Source organism: Camelus bactrianus, chromosome 9, assembly GCF_048773025.1.
Source record: "Camelus bactrianus isolate YW-2024 breed Bactrian camel chromosome 9, ASM4877302v1, whole genome shotgun sequence".
Classification (NCBI taxonomy): Eukaryota; Metazoa; Chordata; class Mammalia; order Artiodactyla; family Camelidae; genus Camelus; species Camelus bactrianus.
This window is the reverse complement of record NC_133547.1, coordinates 27291527-27313253: the sequence shown is the minus strand read 5'-3', so window position 1 is coordinate 27313253 and position 21727 is coordinate 27291527. Positions and strand designations below refer to the sequence as shown.

Sequence of the window (21727 nt, the reverse complement as noted above, 5' to 3'; positions counted from 1 at the left end):
AAAGACATGCCCCTTGGTCTTCTGAACTCCAGCTGCTGGGCAATCTAGCTCCTAGCAGGAATCCCAGACCTGGTGACAAAAATATCCCTTCATGGAGGCTATTTTTGAAAGGTCTGTGGATCAGGCTGTAGGGTGCATCGCAAAAAGCCACCTCCCTTCACCACCTGGAGCCTCAGGAAGCAGTGCACCCGTGAGCTGTTAGACGGTTTGGGAGAATTAAAGAGTCTGCACGCACGGCTGACGTTTACTTTTTATGCTGTTCCTTTGGTCTCTGGCATCACGTCTGCTTCCTTCCCCACAAACGTACCCCATTTACTTATTGTTTCATGCTGCTAAGGCCATCTGTGAACGCTCCATTCTGCCGATGTGACCAAACTCCTGACTTCTAACGTCTTATTCTATTTACTGTTTCAGTCTCCAAAATTCGGGCAAAGACAACCTCCGGAGACAGTAGGGCGCCACCAGGAACAATTCCCTACAGCTTATCTGAGGTCTGGAAGGCAAAAAGGTGACAGGCGACAGCTTTCCCTACGGTAGGAGGGGGAGCAGAATTATTCTGGGTGGTTGTGGTAGAGGAGGAGGGGGCAGTCATGTAGCAGGACCCCGACTGTCAGGGAAACTTCCCGTAACCGTCCCTCTCTCCCTAGCTCTCTCCCGCGCACACACGCGCACACGCGCCAAACGCGGACCGTAACTCGCGCGGTGCCGCCCCTGCCCCGCCCCCCGCCGCCCCCACCCCGGCGTCCGCGCGGCGCCCCCGCCCCGCCCCCCTTCGCCCCCTACACCCCCTCTCCGCCCCCCTACACCCCTCTCCGCCCCCCCCGCCTCCCCACGCCGCCCCCCGCCCCCACCCCGTCGTCCGCACGGCGCCCCCGCCCCACCCCGAGCCCCGGGAACAGGCGCGGCGCAGGAGCAGCCCGCGCCCCCGCCCCCACCTTGATGCGCACGTAGCAGTGGGTGCCCAGGGAGGGGTCGCTCAGGCACGCGGGGGGGTGCTCCCGGGCCACCCGCCGGAAGGTCCGCGTGGGGGCCTTGCCGATGCTCCACAGAAGTCTGAGCAGGTGGATGGAGGCGCACAGCCCGCAGTAGCCGTAGACCAGGGACCAGAAGAGCAGGGCCCGGATCGCGACTCTCAGGCGGGGCAGGCGACCCCGCAGCCTCGCCATCGGGCGGCTGCGGCGGCGGCGGCGGCGGCGGCGGGGCCGGCGCTGCTCCCGAGGCGCGCGCCCCGGCTCCCGAGCGCGGCGGCGCGGCGGGCCTGCCCGCCGCTCAGGCTCGTCGGCTCCGCGCTCGCCCCCCCCCCCCCGCGGGTCCCCGGGCGGCCGCGCCCGACCCGCGTCCGGAGGCACCGCCCGGGGCTCCCGCCTTCACGGTGAGCGCTCGGGGTCGCCGAGCCCAGCCCCTCCCTGGGGGCGCGGGTGAGCCCAGCCCCCGGGGGGCGTCGCACCCCAGGCCCGCTGCGCTGCTGGGTCCGCCCGGGACGCGGACGCCTTCCTCTGCGGACCGGGCTCCCACTTGTAAACGGCTGCGCTGCACGGAGCTTGAAGGGGGGACCCTCCCAAACCGTCCTGGGTGCTGTGCAGAGAAAAGCCACTCATTTGACCAGTGTTCACATGCTCGCATTGCCCCCAGATTAGGCCGTTTTCTGGATCACGGGATTATGGGGCGCGTGGAGGGGGAGCCGTAAAGGATTTTCATGCTACCAGACACGTGTTGGTTCTTTACGCATTCCCAACAGTCTCCTGAAGGTGTTGGTAATCTCCAACCAAGTTCAGAGCCGTTGTCTGCCCAGCCAGGTGTCTCCGGCTCTGAAGTCAAGCCTCTGGAGACCCCTGGCTTTTTCTGTCCGACTGAGTTTTTCCTGTTGTGTAAATAGAACCACGCAGTGTGCAACCTCTTGTTTCCGGCTTCTTTCACTCAGCGTAATGCGGCCGAGATTTGAATGGACGTACCACAATGCTTATGGAACAGTCCCCAGTTGGGGGACATTTGAGTTTTTTCCAGTTTTTGGTGGTTATGAATACAAAGCGACTCGTGTAAAGTTTTTAGTGTGAATATAAGTTTTTATTTCATTTGGGTAAACACTTAGAAGTGGGATTGCTGGGTCAGATTGGAAGTGTTCATTTAACTTTACAGGAAACTGCCCAACTGGTTTCCAAAGTGTGAGTGATAATGTGAGTTATGGTTAGGTCGTATTCTTGCAAGCACGTAGTATTGTCAAAAAATTAAAAAATCCAAATTTTAGCCATTCTAAGAGTTGTGTAATGTATCTCACTGAAATTTTAATTCACATTTCCTTGATGACTAATAATGCTGGTCATCTTTGGCAAAGCGTCTGTCCAAATCTTATATTGATTTTTTTAAATTGGGTTGCTTATTTTCTTGCTATTGAGTTTGAGATCCAAATATATTTTGGATACAAATCCTTTGCCACTTACCATGATTTGCAAATATTTTCCCAGTCTGTATTTTTCTTAGGACTTCTGAAGAACAGAATTTCTTAATTTTGATGTCATCCAATTTATCACTTTTTTCTTTTATATGTGGTACTTTTGTTCTTGCATGTAAGAAATCTTTACCTAATTCAAGGTCAACAAGGGTTTTTTCACCGTATGTTTTCTTCTAGAAGTTTTATCATTTTGTATTTTGTATTTAGGTCTATGATCCCTTTTGAGTTAACTTTTGCATAAGATGCAACATAAGGGCTGACATTTATGTGTCCCATGTGGATATCCAATTGTTTTGGTACCATTTGTTGAAAAGAATATCCATCCTCTGCTGAACTGCCTTTGCACCTTTGTTGAAAATCACTTGGCATGTGGGACTATTTCTGGATCCTCTAGTCTGTTTTATTGATCTGTATGTCTATTTTCTCTAATACACACTTGTCATGACTACTGAAAGTAGTTATAGTAAGTCGAGAACTCAGGTGTATGAATTCTTCAGCTTCGTTTTTCTTTATCAAAATTGTTTTGGCTATTCTAGTTAGTTTTCCATACAAATTTTAGTATTAGTTTGTGAATTTTGGCAAAAATTGTTGATTGGAACACATTGAATCTATTAAATCAATTTTGAGAGAACTAGTATTTTAACAATGTTGGGTTGTTCAGTCCATGAACATGATCTGTCTCTCCATTTATTTAGATCTTCTTTGATCGGTTTTATCAATTTTTATAGTTTTAAACATACAGATGTTGCACACATTTTGTAAGATTTATACCTAAGTATTTCTTTGAAATATTATAGTAAATGTTGCTTTTTAAAATTTCCAGTCGCTTACTGATTCCAGATGCTTACATGATTGCTTCTTGTTTTTTGTCTTGGATCCTGAGAACTTGCTAAACTCACTTTTTAGTTCTAGTAGCTTTTTGAAAGATTCTTTGGGGTTGTCTGTGTAAATAAGCATGTGAGCTGCAAATAGAGACAGCTCAGCACAGTGCAGTACAACCCTGAGCAGAAGCAGTGAGAGTGCACGTCTTTGCCTTGCTCCCAGTCTTGGGGGGAAATCGTTCAGTCTTCGACTATTAAGCATAATGTAGCTGAAGTGTTGTTTAGATGCCATTTATCGCGTTGAGGAAGTTCCTTTCTATTGCTAGTTTCTAAGAGGTTTTTTTTTTTTCAAAAATGGAGGTTGAATTTTGTAAAAGGGCTTTCTGCTTCTCTTGAGATAATCATAATTTTCCCTTTTTAATCTACTGGTATGGTGAATTACATATAAAGTTTTTGAATGTTGAACCAGCCACTCATTCCCAGAATAAACCCCGTCTCAGGAGAGTAGATTCTTTGATATATTGCTGACTTATTTAATATATTGCTGAAATTAATTTGCTAATATTTGTTTGATTTTGCATATGATTTGTTCTTATATATTCTGGAAGAATTTATATGAAATTGGTGTTATTTGTTCCTTAAATGTTTGGTAGAATTCTCCAAAAAAGCCATGTAGGCCTAGAGTTTTTTTTTTTTAATTCTTTTTTAATGGTTTTAAAATACAACTCAATTTACTTAGTAGTTATAGGACTATTCAGCTGATCTGTTTCTTCTTTGGCAGTTTGTATTTTTACAGAATTTTATCAGTGGGGAGAGTAGAGCTCAGTGATACAGTGTGTGCTTAGCATGCATGAGGCCCTGGGTTCAATCCCCAGTACCTCTATTAAAAATAATAATAAACAAAACAAACCTAATTACCCCCCCACCCCCCCAAAAAGAAAAAAAGCTAAAAAATGTTTATCCATTTCATATAAGTTGTTGAATCCATGGCTATAGATTCTTTACTCCTCATAATATGCCCTTATGTCTCTTGAATGTCTGTGAGTCTGTAATAGTCTCACTTTAACATGTGACATTTGCAATTTGTGTCTCTTTTTTCTTGGTAGGTCTGTCTAGAAGCTTATCAATCTTATTGTCTTTTTTTAAAAAAAAAGAAACAACTTTTGGTTTTGTTTCTTTTTTCTTTTTTTTTGTTTTAAATTTCACTTGAATTTAAATGATTTCTGCTCTTTATTATATCCTTTCTTCTGCTTGATTCAGATTTAATTTGCTTTTGTTTTTTCTTAAGGTAGAAGCTTATTTGAGATCATTCTTCTGTTTAAATATAAACATTGAGTGCTAAAAATTTCCTCTAAACACAACTTTCACTGCATCCCACAAATTTTAATGTGTTGTGTTTTCATTTTCATACAATTAAAAATACTTTCTAATTCTTCTTATGATTTCATCTTTTACTATGGGTTATTTAAAATGCTTAATTTTCAGATATTTTGCAGATACATTTTTATTAATAATTTCTAGTTTAAATCTGGTATGGAATCTCGTGAACTACCTATTCTTATAAATTTGTCAAAGTTTGCTTTATATCCCTAAATATGGTCAATTTGGTAAATGTTCCAACTTGAAATTTGAAAAGTGTATTCTGTTGCTGTTAGCTAGAGTGTGGCATTAATGCCAATTAGGTAAACATGGGGCCTGGTCCCCAGAAAGACCAAGACATGATTAGAAGCTTAGAATGAGGGGAGAGGGGCTGGAAATGGAGTCATAATTGATCATGACTTTGTGATGAGGCCTCTAAAAAATCCCAATAGTACGGGGTTCGGGCAGCTTCCAGGTGGTGAACAAATCCACATACTGGAGGGTGACACAACCCAACTCAACAGGGACAGAAGCTCCTGTGATTAGAACCCTCCCAGGCCTCGCCCTGTGTAGCTCTGTCAGGCTGTTCATCTGGATCCTTTATCATATCCCTTAATAAACTGAGAAACACGAGTGTTCTCTTGAGTTCTGTGAGAAGCTCTAGCAAGTACTGAGCCCAAGGGCGAGATCATGGGAAACTGACTTGTCCAGGGCAGACAGAGTTGCGGGTAACTTGGGGCCAGTTGGCATCTGAAATGTGGATGAGTCTCGTGGGACCGATCCCTCAGCCTATGGGACCTGACACTTCAGGATCGAGTTAAATTGTAGGACGCCTAGATGATGTCACCGAGGGTCGCTTGGTTGGGAGAACCCCCACCCCCCACTGCAACACACACATCTTTGGTTATCAGAAGTGAAGTGTTCTGTGTGGGGAGACACACAGGGAGAGCTGAGAAGGAAGAACTCAGAAGAAGGGAAAACTGGAGTTTGTTTTCCAGTACAAATTAATGTTGGAGAATTCTCAGCTAGTGTCCCTTCAGATACTTCTCCAGCCCCATTCTCTCTCCTCCTTCTGAGATTCCAGTTAGACATATGTTAGACTTTAGCGTTGCCCTGCAGCTTCTGGGCTTTGCTCTGTTGGTCCCACCACACCCCATTTTTGTGACCTTTGCGTTTCTCTTTGGGTGATTTCTCTTGCTGTGTACTTAGTTTCGCTGAGTCTTCCCTTGACTCTGTTGATTCTACTGATGAGCCCATCAGAAGCAGTCGTCATTTCTGTTACCATGTTTTTCATTTTCTAGCTTTTCAATTTTATTTTTTCTTAGAGTTTTCATCTCTCTGTTGAAATTACCCATCTGATCACACATTGTCCATTTTTCTTCTATAGCTTTTAATATATTATTCATAGTAATTTAAAATTCTCTGGGGGAGGGAGGGATAAATGGGGAATTTGGGATTAACAGATACACACTACTATATATAAAATAGAAAAACAACAAGGACCTATATTCAGTATGTTGTAATAACCTATAATGGAAAAGAATCTGAAAAAGAATGGAGATATATATATACACACACACACATACACACGCACATATATAAAAAACAAAATCACTTTGCTGTACCCCGGAAACATTTGAAATCAACTATACTTCAGTTAGAAAAACAAAAATTAAAAGAAATTTTCTGATCGTTCCAACTATGCTTCTGTTGACTGTTTTGTCTCTAGACAGCGGAAATTTTTTTTCCTTTCTTTTTTGTATGCCTCATAGTTTTTTGTTGAAAGATGTTTTGTGTAAGACAATAGAGATGAAATTATGGATTTTTATTCCTGGAAATGGACACACGTTTTCTTTTGCCAGACCTTTAGTGTGGAGGTTGAGTTACCGTAAAGTCAGAAGCCGAGCTGGATTTGGATGTTACTGTTACCGTGGTTGTCCTCAGCACACCACAGGTTTCAGATTTCTCTTGTGTTCCCATGTGCTTAAGGTGGATCCTGGTTTGCCAGTGAATTTTTCTCCACAGCTGCCATACACTCATCTTTAAGTCTTTCCTTCTGCTTAGTGTTACGGGAGATGGTCTCTCTCCAGGCTCTTGTACCTCTGACAGCAGTAGACTGCTTTTAACTTGTTATTGAGTGCATTTTGCCCCCGTGGTAAGATACGCAGGGCAGAAAGCAGCATTCTCTGTCGACCTGATGCAGCCTCACAGCAGGCACCGGGTCCCTGGAATCAGGGTGAGATCTTCTCCGTGATCCTCCCCCACCCCCAGGGAGAGGGTAACCCTAATGGTCTGGACCCACGATGTATTTCCTCCCTCCCTCCCAGGATTAGAAGCTTTTTTTTTCTGTTTCCATCTTCCAGCTGCAGTGGGTCTTCATTTATGCCCTAAAGTTGACAGGGTTTGCTGTTCTTCCTCCAGAACCTTAAGGCTTGTATTTTTTAGGGAAAAGAGAGAAGGATGGGGGAGGGGGTTGTGCTTTTCCTGTACCTGCTGCTCTGCTCTTCCAGGCCTGCATCAAGACAATGGCTTTCTCAGAACCCTCATCCTGCCCCACAAATCTTTCTTGTAAGTACTGATGAGATCTGTAAAGGACAGCTGCAGGTTTCTCGTGTGCTTCAGGGGTTGTGTGTTCTCAAACCCACCCACACCCAGCCTGTCGCTGATTTGCTGTTCCAGGTGACGTCGCACTTGGTGGCGTCTGCCTTCGGTCAGCCAGTGCATATGTCATGTCTCTCCTTTAATGTGCTTGTCTTGTCTTAGATTTCGGGTTACTTGGTTACCCTGCAGTGTCAGCCCTCAGAGTAATTTAAGTTGTGAATTTAAAGATTTTCTGGGCTTTTAAATTTGCTGTAATGGTGGGTGAAATGCCTTTTCCAGCTTTCTGATCCCAAGTGGAAGCCTGAATTCCTTAATTTTAAAAAATTGAAATATAATTGACATATAGCATTGTATGGTTTTAAATATACAGTATAATGATTTGCTAAATGTATATATTGTAAAATGGTTACCACAATAACTTTAGTATTTTATTAGTTTTGAGTATTACCTTTTGTAAATTGAAATTTAAATGCCATAATCATAAATGTATATGCAGTCATAAGAGAAATAATAGAAGCTATGTACACTTTATCTAGCATACTTTATGTTTCATAATTTTACCATGTATGTAGCTTTGTGTACCTCCCCAGCAAAGTCAAGAATACAAAACAACTCAATTACCACAAGGATCCCTCTTGTTGCCTTGTAATAACTATGCCCACACCTTGTCCAGAACCTCTGGTAACCGCTCATCTGTTCTCCATTTCCAAAATTTTGTTATCTCAAAAATGTTGGGTAAATGAAATCATACAGTATATAATCTTTTGGGATTTCTTTTTACTCAGCATAATTCCCTAGAAATTCAAGGTATTGCATGTATCAAGAGTTCATTCTTTTTTACTGCTGAGTAGTACTCCACAGTGTGTACTACTGTTTACCCATTCACCTATTAAATGATGTCTGGGTTATTTCCAGTTTTTAACTATTACCAAAAAAGCTGCTATGAACATTTGTGTACAGGTTTTTGTGTGAACATAAGTTATCGTTTATCTTGGGTAAGTGCCCAAGAGTGCAATTGCTGGGTCATACGGCTTTGCATGTTTTGTTTATAAGAAACTGCAAATTGGTTTCTAGAGTGGCTGTACCATTTTACATTCCTACTTGCAATGTACAAGTGATCCAGTTTTTCTCCATCCTTGCCGGCATCTTGTGTTGTCACTGTGCTTTTCATTTTAACCTTTCATATGTGTATTTGCCATTATGTATTTTTTGGTGAAATTTTTTTCGTGTCTTTTGCCTATTTTCTAACTAAATTTTTTAATGATCATTTTGAAAGTTCTTTTTATATTCTTTATGCTATTTCTTTGTCAGGTATGTGGTTTGCAAAAATTTTTTTTTCTAATCTGTAGCTTATCTTTTCACAGAGCGAAAGTTTTAATTTGAGGAGATCTAATTTATCAATTTCTAATTTATGGATCATGTTTTTGGTACCAAGTCTAAAATCTCTTTGCCTAACCTCAGAGCCTAAAGTTTTTTTTCCTAAAAGTTTTATGGCTATAAATTTTTCATTTAAGTCCACAATGCATTTTGAGTTAATTTTTGGTTAAAATGTGAGATTTCAGTTGAGATCAGCTTTTTTATTTCTATTTTTGCCTACGGATATCCAATTGCTCCAGCCCATTTGTTGAAAAGGCTATCCTTCCCTCCTTCCTCCACTGAATTGCACCTTTGTTCACAATCAACTGAGCATATTTTTATGGTTTTGTATCTGAGTTCTCTGTTCTGTTCTGTTCCATTGATCTATGGGTCTACCCCTTCACTGATACATTTTCTTGATTACTATAGCTTTTTAGTAAGCCTTAGTATCATACAGAACAATTCCTCTCACATTATTTTTTGTCAATAGTTTATTCTAGTGCCTTTCCCATTCCATATTAGAACAAACCTGTCTATGTCTATGAAAAACTGCTGGGTTTTTTATAGGATGTGCATTTGAGAACTGACATTACTATGTTGTCTTCCAATTCATGAACACAGTATCTCTCTCCATTTATTTAGGCCTTTTAAAAATTTATTCCGTAAGTATTCTGTACTTTTCAGCATACAGAACCTGTATCTGTTTTGTTAAGTGTATACCTAAATATTCCATATTCCTTGGAGTGATTATAAATGTTTTTGCTTTTAAGTTTTCATATGCTCATTAGCATAGAGATTGGTTTTTGTGTGTTGATTTTGTACCCTGTGACCCTGCTTAATTAGGTCACTATTAGTTGTTTTTTTAGATTCTTTGGGATTTTCCATGTGGAAAATCATGTGCAAAAACTCAGCAGCTATTCCTTAAAGCAAAATTAATTTAGAAACTGTTTAAACATGTTTTAAAGTGTTTAAACATTAGAGTTACCCAAAATACTATAGCCTATGGTGAAATCCTGCAGCCACTTGCTTTAAAATTAGAAATAAGAAGGACTCCTGTTCTTCCGTTATTTAACACTATTTTGGGAAATTATAGCTAAAGAAATAAAATTTAAAAACCCCACCAAAACCAGAGTTTTATTCATTTCCAATTTGTGTATCTTTTTTTTTTTTTTTGCCTTATTACATTGGCTAGAATTTCTAGTACTATGTTGAATAAGAGTGGTGACAGCAGACATCCTTGCCTTGTTCCCAAATGATGGGGGAGAGCATTGTAACTTTCATTAGCATTAGCTGTAGATTGTTTTGTTCCTTATCAATTTGAAGAAATGTCCCTGTATTTCTAACATGCTGAAGTTTCTTAATAATGTGAATTGGACTTTGTCAAATGCTTTTTGTGTCAATTGATAAGATCATGTTTTTTTTTTTTTTTTAATGTTTATATGATGGATTATACTGATTTTCAAACACTGAACCAGCCTTGCACACCTCAAATAAATCACACTTAGTCATAGTGTATAATTCTTTTCATACATTGTGGGTTTGGTTTGCTGGTATTTTTGTTGAAGATTTTTGTGTCTAAGATCATTAGAGGTAATGTTCTGCAGTTTTGGGGTTTTTTTTTTTTTTTTGGTACTGTCTTTGATTTCAGTTATCAGGGTAATATTGGCCTTATAAAGTGAGTTGGGAAGTGTTCTGTCTTCCTGCTGAGAAAATTTGTCCTATTGACAAAAATTACAGAATAGACCAATTTCTGGAAGAGGCATTTTGTGGAATATATTTTTTCTGGAAGAGATTGTCTTAGAATGGTGTTAATCCCTCTTTAAATGTTTGGTATAACTTTTCAGTGAAATCATATGGGCTTGGAGATTTTTTTTCAGAAGCTATTAAATTATGAATTAGAAACTTTTTAAGGTACGGGGCTATTCGAATTATTTCACATTGAGTTTTGGTGGTTTTATGGCATATGAGGAACTCGTCCGTTTCTTCAGCTTTAAGTGTGAAGTCATTTGTATTATTCCCTTCTACCTTTTAACGGTTGTGGGGTTGGTAGTGATTTGTGTCTCTCTGTTATTCTTCCTGGAGGTGTATGTTTTTCTCTAATCACAGTTTCACGGGTGCAGAGCAGGCAGTCCGATTAAAGAAGACTGGAGTTTTGCCAAGTGAACACAGCAAAGAAAGGAGCCATGGAGTGAAGAGCGCACGCAAAGGAGTGAGTACAAACAATAAAGCACCTCAGACTCTGGGTAAGAGAGAAGTGAGGGCGCGAGGGGAGAGGAACCCTGGAAAGGATGAAGGGACTGGCGGCCCGAGGGAGGTCTGATGATTGCTGGAGTCAAGGGCCTACCCAGACTAAGCCAGAGAAAGACAGGAGTCAGTAGTTAGACGAGGATGCTTGAAACTGAGACGAGGGAAGAGCTGTAGCTATTGGCAAAGACAAAGGAGTGGCTAAGGTTGATCAGATACTAAGATCATTATTAGCAGAGAGGTCAAGGGACTGAGAAGGTCAATGAGGGAGTGACAGTGAAACAGCGACTAAAATCTCTGGGGAGCAAGGAGGAGTGAACCAGGGATGGTAAATGCCTATGGGCTTACAGTCCAATGATCATGAAAAACGTAAAGCTGGGGTCCTTAGTGGGGAGCAGGGGGTGGGGGTGGGATAGAGAATGGTCTGCAAGTAGCACTTCAAAGGGAAGAAAAACATTAGTGAAAAAACTGGCACTAACATAGGAGCCTGTAGAAGAGAGCCCGGGTTCAGCTGGAGCAGGGGTTCTCAGACTTCGGTGTGTGTTACAACCACCCGGAGGGCTTGTTGGCTACTGACGGCTGGACCCCACACCCAGAGGCTCTGCTTAGTAAGTCTGAAGCCTGAGAATCTGCATGTTCCAAGTGATGCTGACGTGACCCAGGGACCACATGTCCAGAACAACTCAAGAACAAAGAGATGGGGGTAGAAACAAGCAAAAAGGTTGATTTTACAGGGAATGTTGTTAACGGAAGTAAACTCCATGCAAGAAGTTAAGAGAAGCCAAACATTTGTTTTTACTAAAAAAGTAATGCATAATCTAAGAAGGATCAGTTATAAATCGGTTAAACACTGACAACTGTAACACAGCGCTCTATTAAGGGCTCCAGGTGTTCATAGGAAAACATCAAGTTGACCACTGAATGTAAAAGGATATGCTAATGAAGTTGAATGTTTTTTTTTTAGATGTAGACAAATATCATTCATTGTGCAGTTTTACTAGTTATTTAAAGGCAGCTGTTGAAAGATTTAATATGTATTTGACAGAGGTAAATTCTTACTATTTTCATTCTCTTCAAAATAGAACATTTCCCACCGATCTTAAAAGCATTACAGAAAATACTGAAAAGTCTAAAGAAAAACAAACAAAACACCTTGCAATCCCATCACCTAGCAGTGACCACCATGCATTTCTGATGTATCTAAGATTAGAACATATATACATACATATTTATATGATCTTTTTAGGAAAATAACAATGCATACTGTTTAGTATATACATACGAATTTCCTGGTTAAAAATACAGTTTAACAGGTATAGATATGACTATCACTTTAATTCTGGCTATGTTTCATGAAGGTATCACCACCATTTTAGTCACTAGTTAGGTTTTTTAAATGGCTGATAGTTTAAAGATATTTCAAAAAATTGTAATATTGATTATAAAAATAAATGAAGCCAAGAAAACTTTTTCTTTCTCTCTGTAATACACACTTTGAATGTTTTACTTTAGATGATATTGGAACAGTGCCTGAATGCTACATTTCAAGAGTTCAAAATTTTGAAGTACATGACGCTAATACACATGATTTAAACACACCTGCAACTTGAGAATGATGAAACAGAAGTATTTTACAAATTTAAATAAAGACAACTATAGCTAAGTAAAAATTTAGACACCCACTACTATCACATGTGCATAGTAAGAAATGTGTAAGTTCTTACAGAAACTTACATACATAATGAAGGTTTACTGTTCGTTATTTTGCCTCAAATTCAACATGTATCAAACCATAGGTAATATTTTCTTTAAGCTAATTTTGACATCAACTTTGAGTACAGAACCGCAGAGAATCTTACGTAACCTGACACTTAAAGAAACCAAGTATTAGTTGTTAAGAGGGTCTAAATATTTCTGAAGGCAGACAAATATTTGTTTTAAAAGTTAAAAACTCTGGTGATCATTTTGTAATATATAGACATATTGAATCACTATGTTGTACACCTGGAACTAACATAGCATGCAGGTTAATTATCCTTTAATTAAAAATAAAAATAAAAATAATAAAAATAATAAAAATAAATAAATACATACATACATACATACATACATACTACAGGTAAGCCCCACATTCTGCCCCACAGAGGTGTGTTTCATTGAAAGAAAGCCAGGACAGAATCACAGCACAGAGATATTATTTGCATTACAAAAGGAATCTTCACTCCATAAAAAGAAGCAGGTTTAAACTCCATTAAATGACAACTCCTTCTAAAAAACAAACTCAGCAGGCACTGTATTTTTGATATCCTTATATATTCTTAATTTTTTAAACAAAAAGGGACCATCTCTTTTGGATTTTCATTACTTAGACAAAGCCTATAATATACATAGTAGACTGTAAAATGAATAACTTCTGGGAATTTATTCAATTTTTAGGGATCCCAAACTATAAAATTCCTGTAAACTATGTCATTAAAAAAATGAACATATAGCTATTAAAAAATGTACGTGAAAATGTTTAATCATCTTACAGCAGTCAAAATACAGTATAAGACTGGTATCTTGGTGTCTGAAAGCAATCATTTTACCATATGCAGTTTAATCTTTTATGTTATTCATTGTAAGTTGATGGTTAATTAAAAACCTGAGTTTTAATCAAAGTTGTTTTCAAACATTGTCATAATGTCGCTTTGAAGAGTCATATCAATGGTACCAGCCATCTGTAGAAAGGAAGGGAAAATGTAAATGTTACTTAAAAGGTTTATAACTTCATTATATTACATTTATATAAAAAATGATTATGCAACATTTGGAACATACAAAATGAATGCAATTTATTGAACACAATGGATTTGTACACAATTTTAAATTTCTGTTCAAATACTACCTTATTTTTGTTAAAATATTGTTCACGTGGTAAGTAAGAATTAAAACGTAACAAAAACACAAAGAACAAGTTTAACCTCTCTCTCCAAGAGAGAAAATTCTGTGTTAATATAAACATGAACTGAGATTACGTGGTTTCACGGCTCTCTCTGGCCAACACAGTGCTAGACACAAAAGCCTGTTTTCTGAATGGGCTAAAACCTTACCTATGTGAGAGAGCTGTAACACGTAGTGCTGAAGCCTGGGGCTTTCCTTGATTCTGCCAATGACTGACTGTGACCTAAGGCAAATTAGCTAACCCAGGCATTTTACGTATATTTATTTTATACACAGATATTTATGAAGATGAGCCAGATTGCATGTATAACACTCAGCACAATGTTGTTTAATAAACTCTAAGAAGCTATTTAAACTATATGCCGATGACATGTTACTATATATAGAAAACCCTAAAAGGTCCACACAAAAACTGCCAGAGCTGATGGAAGAATCCAGCAAGGTAGCAGGTTACAAGATTAATGTTCAAAAATCAGTGGCATTTCTTTACACTAACGATGAATCAACAGAAAAAGAAAGTAAAGAAACAATCCCCTTTAAAATAGCACCCAAAGTAATAAAATACCTAGGAATAAATCTAACCAAGGAGGTGAAAGAATTACACACAGAAAACTATAAACCATTGATGAAGGAAATTAAAGAAGACTTTAAAAAATGGAAAGCTATCCCATGCTCCTGCATTGGAAGAATCAATATTGTTAAAATGGTCACACTGCCCAAGGCAATCTACAGACTTAATGCATGCAATCCCTATCAAATTACCCAGGACATACTTCACAGAACTAGAACAAATCATAATAAAATTCATATGGAACCATCAAAGACCTAGAATTGCCAAAGCATTGCTGAAGAGAAAGAAAGAGGCTGGAGGAATAACTCTCCCAGACTTCAGACAATACTACAGAGCTATGGTCATCAGGACAGCATGGTATTGGTACAAAAACAGACATAGAGACCAATGGAACAGAATAGAGAGCCCAGAAATGAACCCACAAACTTTTGGTCAACTCATCTTCGACAAAGGAGGCAAGAACATACAATGGAATAAAGACAGTCTCTTCAGCAAATGGTGTTGGGAAAACTGGACAGCAGCATGTAAAACAATGAAGCTAGAACACTCCCTTACACCAGACACAAAGATCAACTCAAGATGGAACAAAGACTTAAACATAAGACAAGATACAATAAACCTCCTAGAGGAAAATATAGGCAAAACATTATCTGACATACATCTCAAATATTTTCCCCTAGAAGAAATAAAAGCAAGAATAAACAAATGGGACCTAATGAAACTTACAAGCTTCTGCACAGCAAAGGAAACCATAAGTAAAACAAAACGACAACCTACGGAATGGGAGAAAATTTTTGCAAATGAAACCGACAAAGGGTTGATCTCCAGAATATATAAGCAGCTCATATGACTCAATAAGAAAAAATTAAACAACCCAATCCAAAAATGGGCAAAAGACCTAAACAAGCAATTCTCCAAGGAAGACATACGAATGATCAATAGGCACATGAAAAAATGCTCAATATCACTAATTATGAGAGAAATGCAAATCAAAACTACAATGAGGTATCACCTCACACCAGTCAGAATGGCCATCATTCAAAAATCCACAAATGACAAATGCTGGAGAGGCTGTGGAGAAAAGGGGACCCTCCTGCACTGCTGGTGGAAATGCAGTTTGGTGCAGCCACTGTGGAAAACACTATGGAGAGTCCTCCAAAGACTACGAATAGACTTAACATATGACCCAGGAATCCCACTCCTGGGCATATAGCCAGAAGGAACCCTACTTCAAAAAGACACCTGCACCCCAATGTTCATAGCAGCACTATTTACAATAGCCAAGACATGGAAACAGCCTCAATGTCCATCAACAGATGACTGGATAAAGAAGAAGTGGTATATTTATACAACGGAATACTACTCAGCCATAAAAACCGACAACATAACGCCATTTGCAGTAACATGGATGCTCCTGGAGAATGTCATTCTAAGTGAAGTAAGCCAGAAAGAGAAAGAAAAATACCACATGAGATCGCTCATATGTTGAATCTAAAAAACAAACAAACAAAGCATAAATACAAAACAGAAACAGACTCACAGACATAGAATATAAACTTGTGGTTGCCAAGGGCGTGGGGGGTGGGAAGGGATAGATTAGGATTTCAAAAGTGTAGAATAGATAAACAAGATTATACTGTATAGCACAGGGAAATATACACAAGATCTTTTGGTAGCTCACAGAGAAAAAAATGTGACAATGAATATATACATGTTCATGTATAACTGAAAAATTGTGCTCTACACTGGAATTTGACACAACATTGTAAAATGATTATAAATCAATAAAAAAAAAGTTGAAAAAAAAAAAGGAAGCTATTTAAAATAAGTATAAGAAAAGCTAATTAAGACAAAGAAACAAATGCTCCCTAGCTCTACTCGGAAGCCTTGTCTACACGCCCTGGTGAAGCAAGTCAGTCTTTGCTGCGTCTGAAATGACACAAACTAGGGACGTTTCAAAAATGTTTCATCAGGAAGCAGCAGCAGCCCGGAGGAGGAGGTTAGAGCACCAGCTGGTGATCAGCTGGTGGACTTCCTGGACGGGAACCGTGTTCTCTGGTTACGTGGGAGGTTTAAGATTATGACTTACTTACCAAAAGGACATTAAAGCTATGTGTGACTCTTTTAAATTATGATAATTTCTTCAAATATGCCTTAGAGATACAAAGATAAATTCTTAAGATCTTAACCCAGGCTGCTTTCCTAATGCCAGCTCTTAGGATACCACATGTCCAGCCCGAACAGTTCCTCAAAAGTTCTATTTTAACCTTCCAATGAGCTGGATACATTGTCCTACTTTATACATTACTGATACTCCTTTAAGTATCCACACATACTGCAAAATTCCAAAAAAGGGTAACAAACTTGTTTTATTTAAAAGTACTTTACTTTAGATTCTCTTCCATCTTGACTAAATCTATACTTGTGGAACGATTATTGATATGGAACTGGCTGCTGTCTCTACCGATTACCCTTCGATACCACTATTAAGTACTAACTACGGCTCTCTGCAGTTGACACCATAACCTGGATATTCCTTTCTCAGTGGTCCTGTGTACACTCCAGCCACTCAAGTTTAAGATCAAAAACTAGGCCGAGGGAACGGGCATGAGGTGAATTCTTGGGCGCTCTCCTCGCATCGAGTGACTGCCTCTGTGTACAGGATGGACCTGGCAGGGAGCAGCAGCCTGAGTCTGGGTCGTCAGGGATGGCAGTAGCAGCTCCGGCGTCAAGCTGTTGCCCGTCAAGCTGTGACAGGCGGCATTTTTAGTCACATTTCAGTGGGTTCCAGAAAAATGCTGGGGATATTAGAAATTATACCAGGCTACCTGGTAGGCTGTTATTAGGTGGCAAGTGGGTGGCGGAGACACCACCTGTGGGTGCCTGGCGTCAGGCCCGTGCGAGCACCCAAAGGAGAGAGCCTGGGTGAGCAGAGACATACTTCCAGCAGAGCACTAGTCAAGTTTCAGTAAAGAGCTCCTAACACACAAGCAAACAAGGCAGTATGAAAAATGTGCTGTTCAAGTTAATTAAAATTAAGTAATACAGGAACTTTGGTTCCTTACTTACATTAGCCACGCTTCACGTGCTCAGTAACACGTGGCTACTGCTGTGTCTGACCGCACCGAGCGCGCTCCTCTCGCTGCAGAGCGCCCTGCAAGCGCACCCTGCTCTAGAGTGACGCCACCCGTGACACAGCGCCGCTGACTGCGGTCTGTTTCTGCCTTCATATTATAAATGAGAAGCTGAAAAAAAGCTGGGATATTGTTTCCTAGGGAATTTATTTGTATCACAGTCAATACTGTAGCCAAAGCCAATGGATTTTTTCTTCTGGAGCTAATGTTCCTATTATGTCCTATGTATTCACATGACTTCCCAGGATTACAAAAATATCCAGCACCCAAAACAAGGTAAAATTCATAACATCTGGCATCATTGGTTACCAGGTAAGTAAAGAAGTAGAAAAACATTATCTGTAGAGGAGATTAATCAATCGATCGAAATCAACCCAGAAGCGACGCAGATGTCAGCATTAGCAGAGAAGCCCATTAAACAGCTATGATAACTGCATCCTATTTGTTCCAAGTTTAACAGAGATACAAAAAACATTAAAAGACCTGAATCAAACTTCTGGAGATGACCACCACTGTGTCTGAGGTGGGACAACCAGTGGCCCAACATAAAGGGAATTGGAGTCACAAAAAGGAGAAAAAGAGGAAACACAAAAAATATGAAGAAATAATGGCCAAAAATTTTCCAAGCTTGATAAAAACTACAAACATACATCTCCAATAAGCTCAACAAAGCACAAGGAACATGACAAAAACAGTTACTGAAAATCCAGTGATGAATAAAACTGTTAAAAGTGGCCAGAGGAAAGGCATGTTTTATAGAGGAACAAAGATATCAAATTTCTCATTAGAAACAAAGCAAGCAAGAAGACACTGAAGGCATCTTTAAAGCACTAAAAGAAAAAGTACTAACAATCTAGAATTCAATATCCAGCAAAAACATTTTTAAAAATGAAGGCAAGTTAAAAACACATCCACACCACAGACTCACAGACATAGTAAACAATCTTATGGTTACCAGGGGGAAAGGCGTAGGAAGGAATAAATTTGGGAGTTTGAGATTTGCAAATGATAACCACTATATATAAAAATAGATTAAAAAAAACCAAATTTCTTCTGTATGGCACAGGGAACTATATTTAGTATCTTATAATAACCGCTAATGAAAAAGAAAATGAAAACAAATGTGTGTATATATATGCATGACTGGGACACTGTGCTGTGCACCAGAAATTGACACATTGTAACTGACTGTACTTCAATTAAAAAAAAAACAAATGAAACACATTCACACAAAAACCTATACACAAATGTTCACAGCAGCTGTATTTTAATTGCTGTAACTTTGAAGCAACCAAGATGTCTATCAGTGGGTAAACTGTGGTACATTTTATACAATGGAAGGTTATTCAGCACTCAAAAGATACTAGCTATCAATCTATGAAGACACAGGGAAACTTCAATGCTTACGGCTAAGTGAAAGAAGCCAATGTGAAAAAGCTGTGTATATTGTATGAATTCAGATGACATTCTGAAAATGGCAAAGCTATGGCGATAGTAAAAAGATCAGTGGTTGGCAGGGGTTCAGGAGGGAGGGGTGAACAGCAGGAGCACAGGGGCCTCTCAGGAGAGGGAGGGCACTCTGATGGTACCATAATGGCTGATGTATGTCACTGTACATTTGTCAAAAGAGATGAAAAGTGTAACACAAAGCGTGAACCTGATGTGAACTATGGCCTTTGCTTGATGAACTAAGACTGCCAGCGACGTACCAATGCTGGGTCACAGACTGCAGCAAACGCACCGCACTGACGTGGGACGTGACGGTGGGGGGGCTTGCGCATTTGTGGGGAAAAGGGAGGAACATGTGGGAACTCTTTATACTTTCGTTCAGTTTTGCTGTGAATCTAAAACGCTCTAAAAATAAAGTATATTAATGGAAAACAAAGGCCAAACAAAGCTATTTTCAGACACACAAAAGCTGAAAGAATTCGTCACCAGCTGACCCACCCTGCAAGAAATGTTAAAAAGAGCTCCCTTGGGGAAAGGAGGATTACACCATTCGAAATCTGGATCTAGACAAATGAAAAACACTGAAACGCTAACTACGTAAGATTTTTTTCATATCATTTAAAACTTTTAGAGATAACCTGACTGCTTAAACAACAGCCTAAAGCCTGGGAGGGGAGACATGGAAGCACACTGTTGCAAGGCTATTGTGCTAAATGTGAAAAGGTATAACATAACTTGAAGACTGTGACAAGCTGAAGTATATGTTAGAAACCCCAAAACAACCACTAAAGTAAAAACAAAGAGTTACTGGTAATAAACCAATGAAGGAAATAAAATGGAATCACAAAAAATACTTGCTTAATCTAAAAGAACACAGGAAAAATAAGAAAAAGAAAAGAACAGATGACACAAACAAAAAAAAGCAAGACAATGGACTCAAACTTAACCGTATCAGGAACCATATTGAACATAACTGGTTAAACATTCCTATAAAAGGCAGAGACTGGATTTTTTCAAAAAAAGCAAGATTTCACTACATGTTGCCTGCGAGAAAATCACATTAAACATAAAGCAGAGGGAAGTTAAAAGAACGGAACACTTTCGCAGCATGCTAACACTAGACATAAAAAGGTGAAACAGTTGTATTTCAGAGGAAATGGTATCACCAGGAATAAAAGTCATTTTGTAATGAGAAGGAGGTCAATTAATCAAGAGGACATATTAAGCCTAAATGTTTATGCATCTAATAACACCTTCAAAATACATGAAATAGATTGACAGAATTACAAGGGTAAAAAGACCAGTCTGCAATTATACAATCGTAGATGCCAATGCCCTTCTCAATATCTGACAGAACAAGCAGGCAGAGAATCAGCAAGAACTCAGCAGATTCGAAAAAACACTATAAATCACCTTGGCTTGTTTAATACTCTGCCCACCAGCAGGAGAAGACACATTCTTCTCAAGTGCACAGAGAATTATTTACCAAGGTAGAACATAATCTGGGACACAAAACAAGTGTTAGTGAGTTTAAAAGAATTCAAGACATTATATGGTCTCTGACCACAATGGAATCCAATTAGAAATCATTAATTTTCTATTATTTTCACTAAGCCAAAACATTTCCAAATATTTGGAAACTAACTAACACATTTTTAAACAATCCATGGATAAAGGAATGAATCAATTCTACTTTTTAAAACATCACTTTCCATATATTTAGGAATCCTAAACACAGGCCTCTTTTCAATTCATACAGGAGGTTTACAGATTATTCAGGAGTAATAACAGGAGGTGATTTTACCCACGTGCCAGGCATTTTTATATGTGCTGAATACGTGTAAATTCATTTCACCTGTCGCCTTTGTTATTCCTACTTTACAGGTAAGGAAACTGAGGCACAGGGAGGTTATATAAATAGCCCAGGTCCAAAAGTCTAGTAAGTGGCAGAACCAGGATTTGAACCCAAAGGCTAGCAGCTCCAGGACTGATGCTCTGTTATTACAGTATGCTTGTGTCTTTCAACTATGAAATTTTAATGTTACTCTGATTTTAGAAGCTGACCATCACTACAGAGGCCACTCCACTAAGGAGGTGACTGGCACTGCAGAGCCACCCGGAAGACAGCTTCGAGCACGGGAAGACGCCGCCCCGCCAGGCCCTCCCCTGTCAGCCAGTCCACTCACTGCCTCTCGTCTCCTCCGCGCTTGCTCTTTCTCCCGAGCTAAATTCCGGTCTCTGAGAAGCCAGAGTCGGCCTTTATCCTGCGCCGCCAGCGACTGCTGATGTTCCTTCTGCTCGGCTCCAAGACACTTGTTTTGCATTTTATCTGGAAAAGGTTCTTGAGTGCAGCCGTGGTCACTTGAAGAAACAGTAAAGTTCAAAGTAGGTTTCAAGCGCCTTGAAAGTTTTTATTACTAACATACGTTGTTAAATGAACAAATAAAATGCAATGTTCTAGATACCCTTTTTCATATATTATGACATTATTTTTAAGATTTATTTTTGATGTCACATTTTACATCAGGTAATCTCTGTTAACGAAGAGCACGTTTTGGAAAACTATGACCAAGATTTACCATTATCTTCTTATGCACAGAATGGAAACTATATGAAGACATTCCCGGAAAATTATGATGTCTTTATAACTTAGCAGTATTAGAATCTTTAATAGCTTAATCAATCACTTGACTATTTCTGTCCTCTCCAAAACAGATACTACTACTTACCAAAAAACAATCAACGAAAACTTACTTTCTGCAATTATACTTTGATCTGTGGTCTACTAAATGCTGAATTA

General features: G+C 39.5%; 2 protein-coding genes and 1 long non-coding RNA gene across 4 annotated transcripts in view; 1 reads left to right on the top strand and 2 right to left on the bottom strand.

Moving 5' to 3' along the window:
- The window catches only part of EPHX4 (epoxide hydrolase 4), a 33108-nt gene extending 31837 nt beyond the window's left edge, over positions 1-1271 (bottom strand). Inside the window, exon 1 of one of the 2 annotated variants that reach the window (XR_012509084.1) lies at positions 936-1271. Coding sequence is in view for 1 of the 2 variants with exons in the window: in XM_074369941.1 (XP_074226042.1) it covers positions 936-1166 (231 nt within the window). In the remaining variant the exon portion in view is untranslated. The remainder of the gene's footprint in view (positions 1-935) is intronic. The other variant, XM_074369941.1, reaches the window with a different exon arrangement.
- On the top strand, positions 313-21123 carry LOC141578606 (uncharacterized). Its single transcript, XR_012509085.1, has 3 exons — positions 313-533; positions 10669-10795; positions 20984-21123. It is a non-coding gene; the product is annotated as an uncharacterized LOC141578606 (long non-coding RNA).
- The window catches only part of BRDT (bromodomain testis associated), a 45536-nt gene continuing 34622 nt past the window's right edge, over positions 10814-21727 (bottom strand). Inside the window, exons 17-18 of the mRNA XM_074369942.1 lie at positions 21114-21288; positions 10814-13550 (exon numbers count right to left, since the gene is read on the bottom strand). Coding sequence (XP_074226043.1) covers positions 13482-13550; positions 21114-21288 — 244 coding nt within the window. The 3' untranslated portion in view covers positions 10814-13481. The remainder of the gene's footprint in view (positions 13551-21113; positions 21289-21727) is intronic.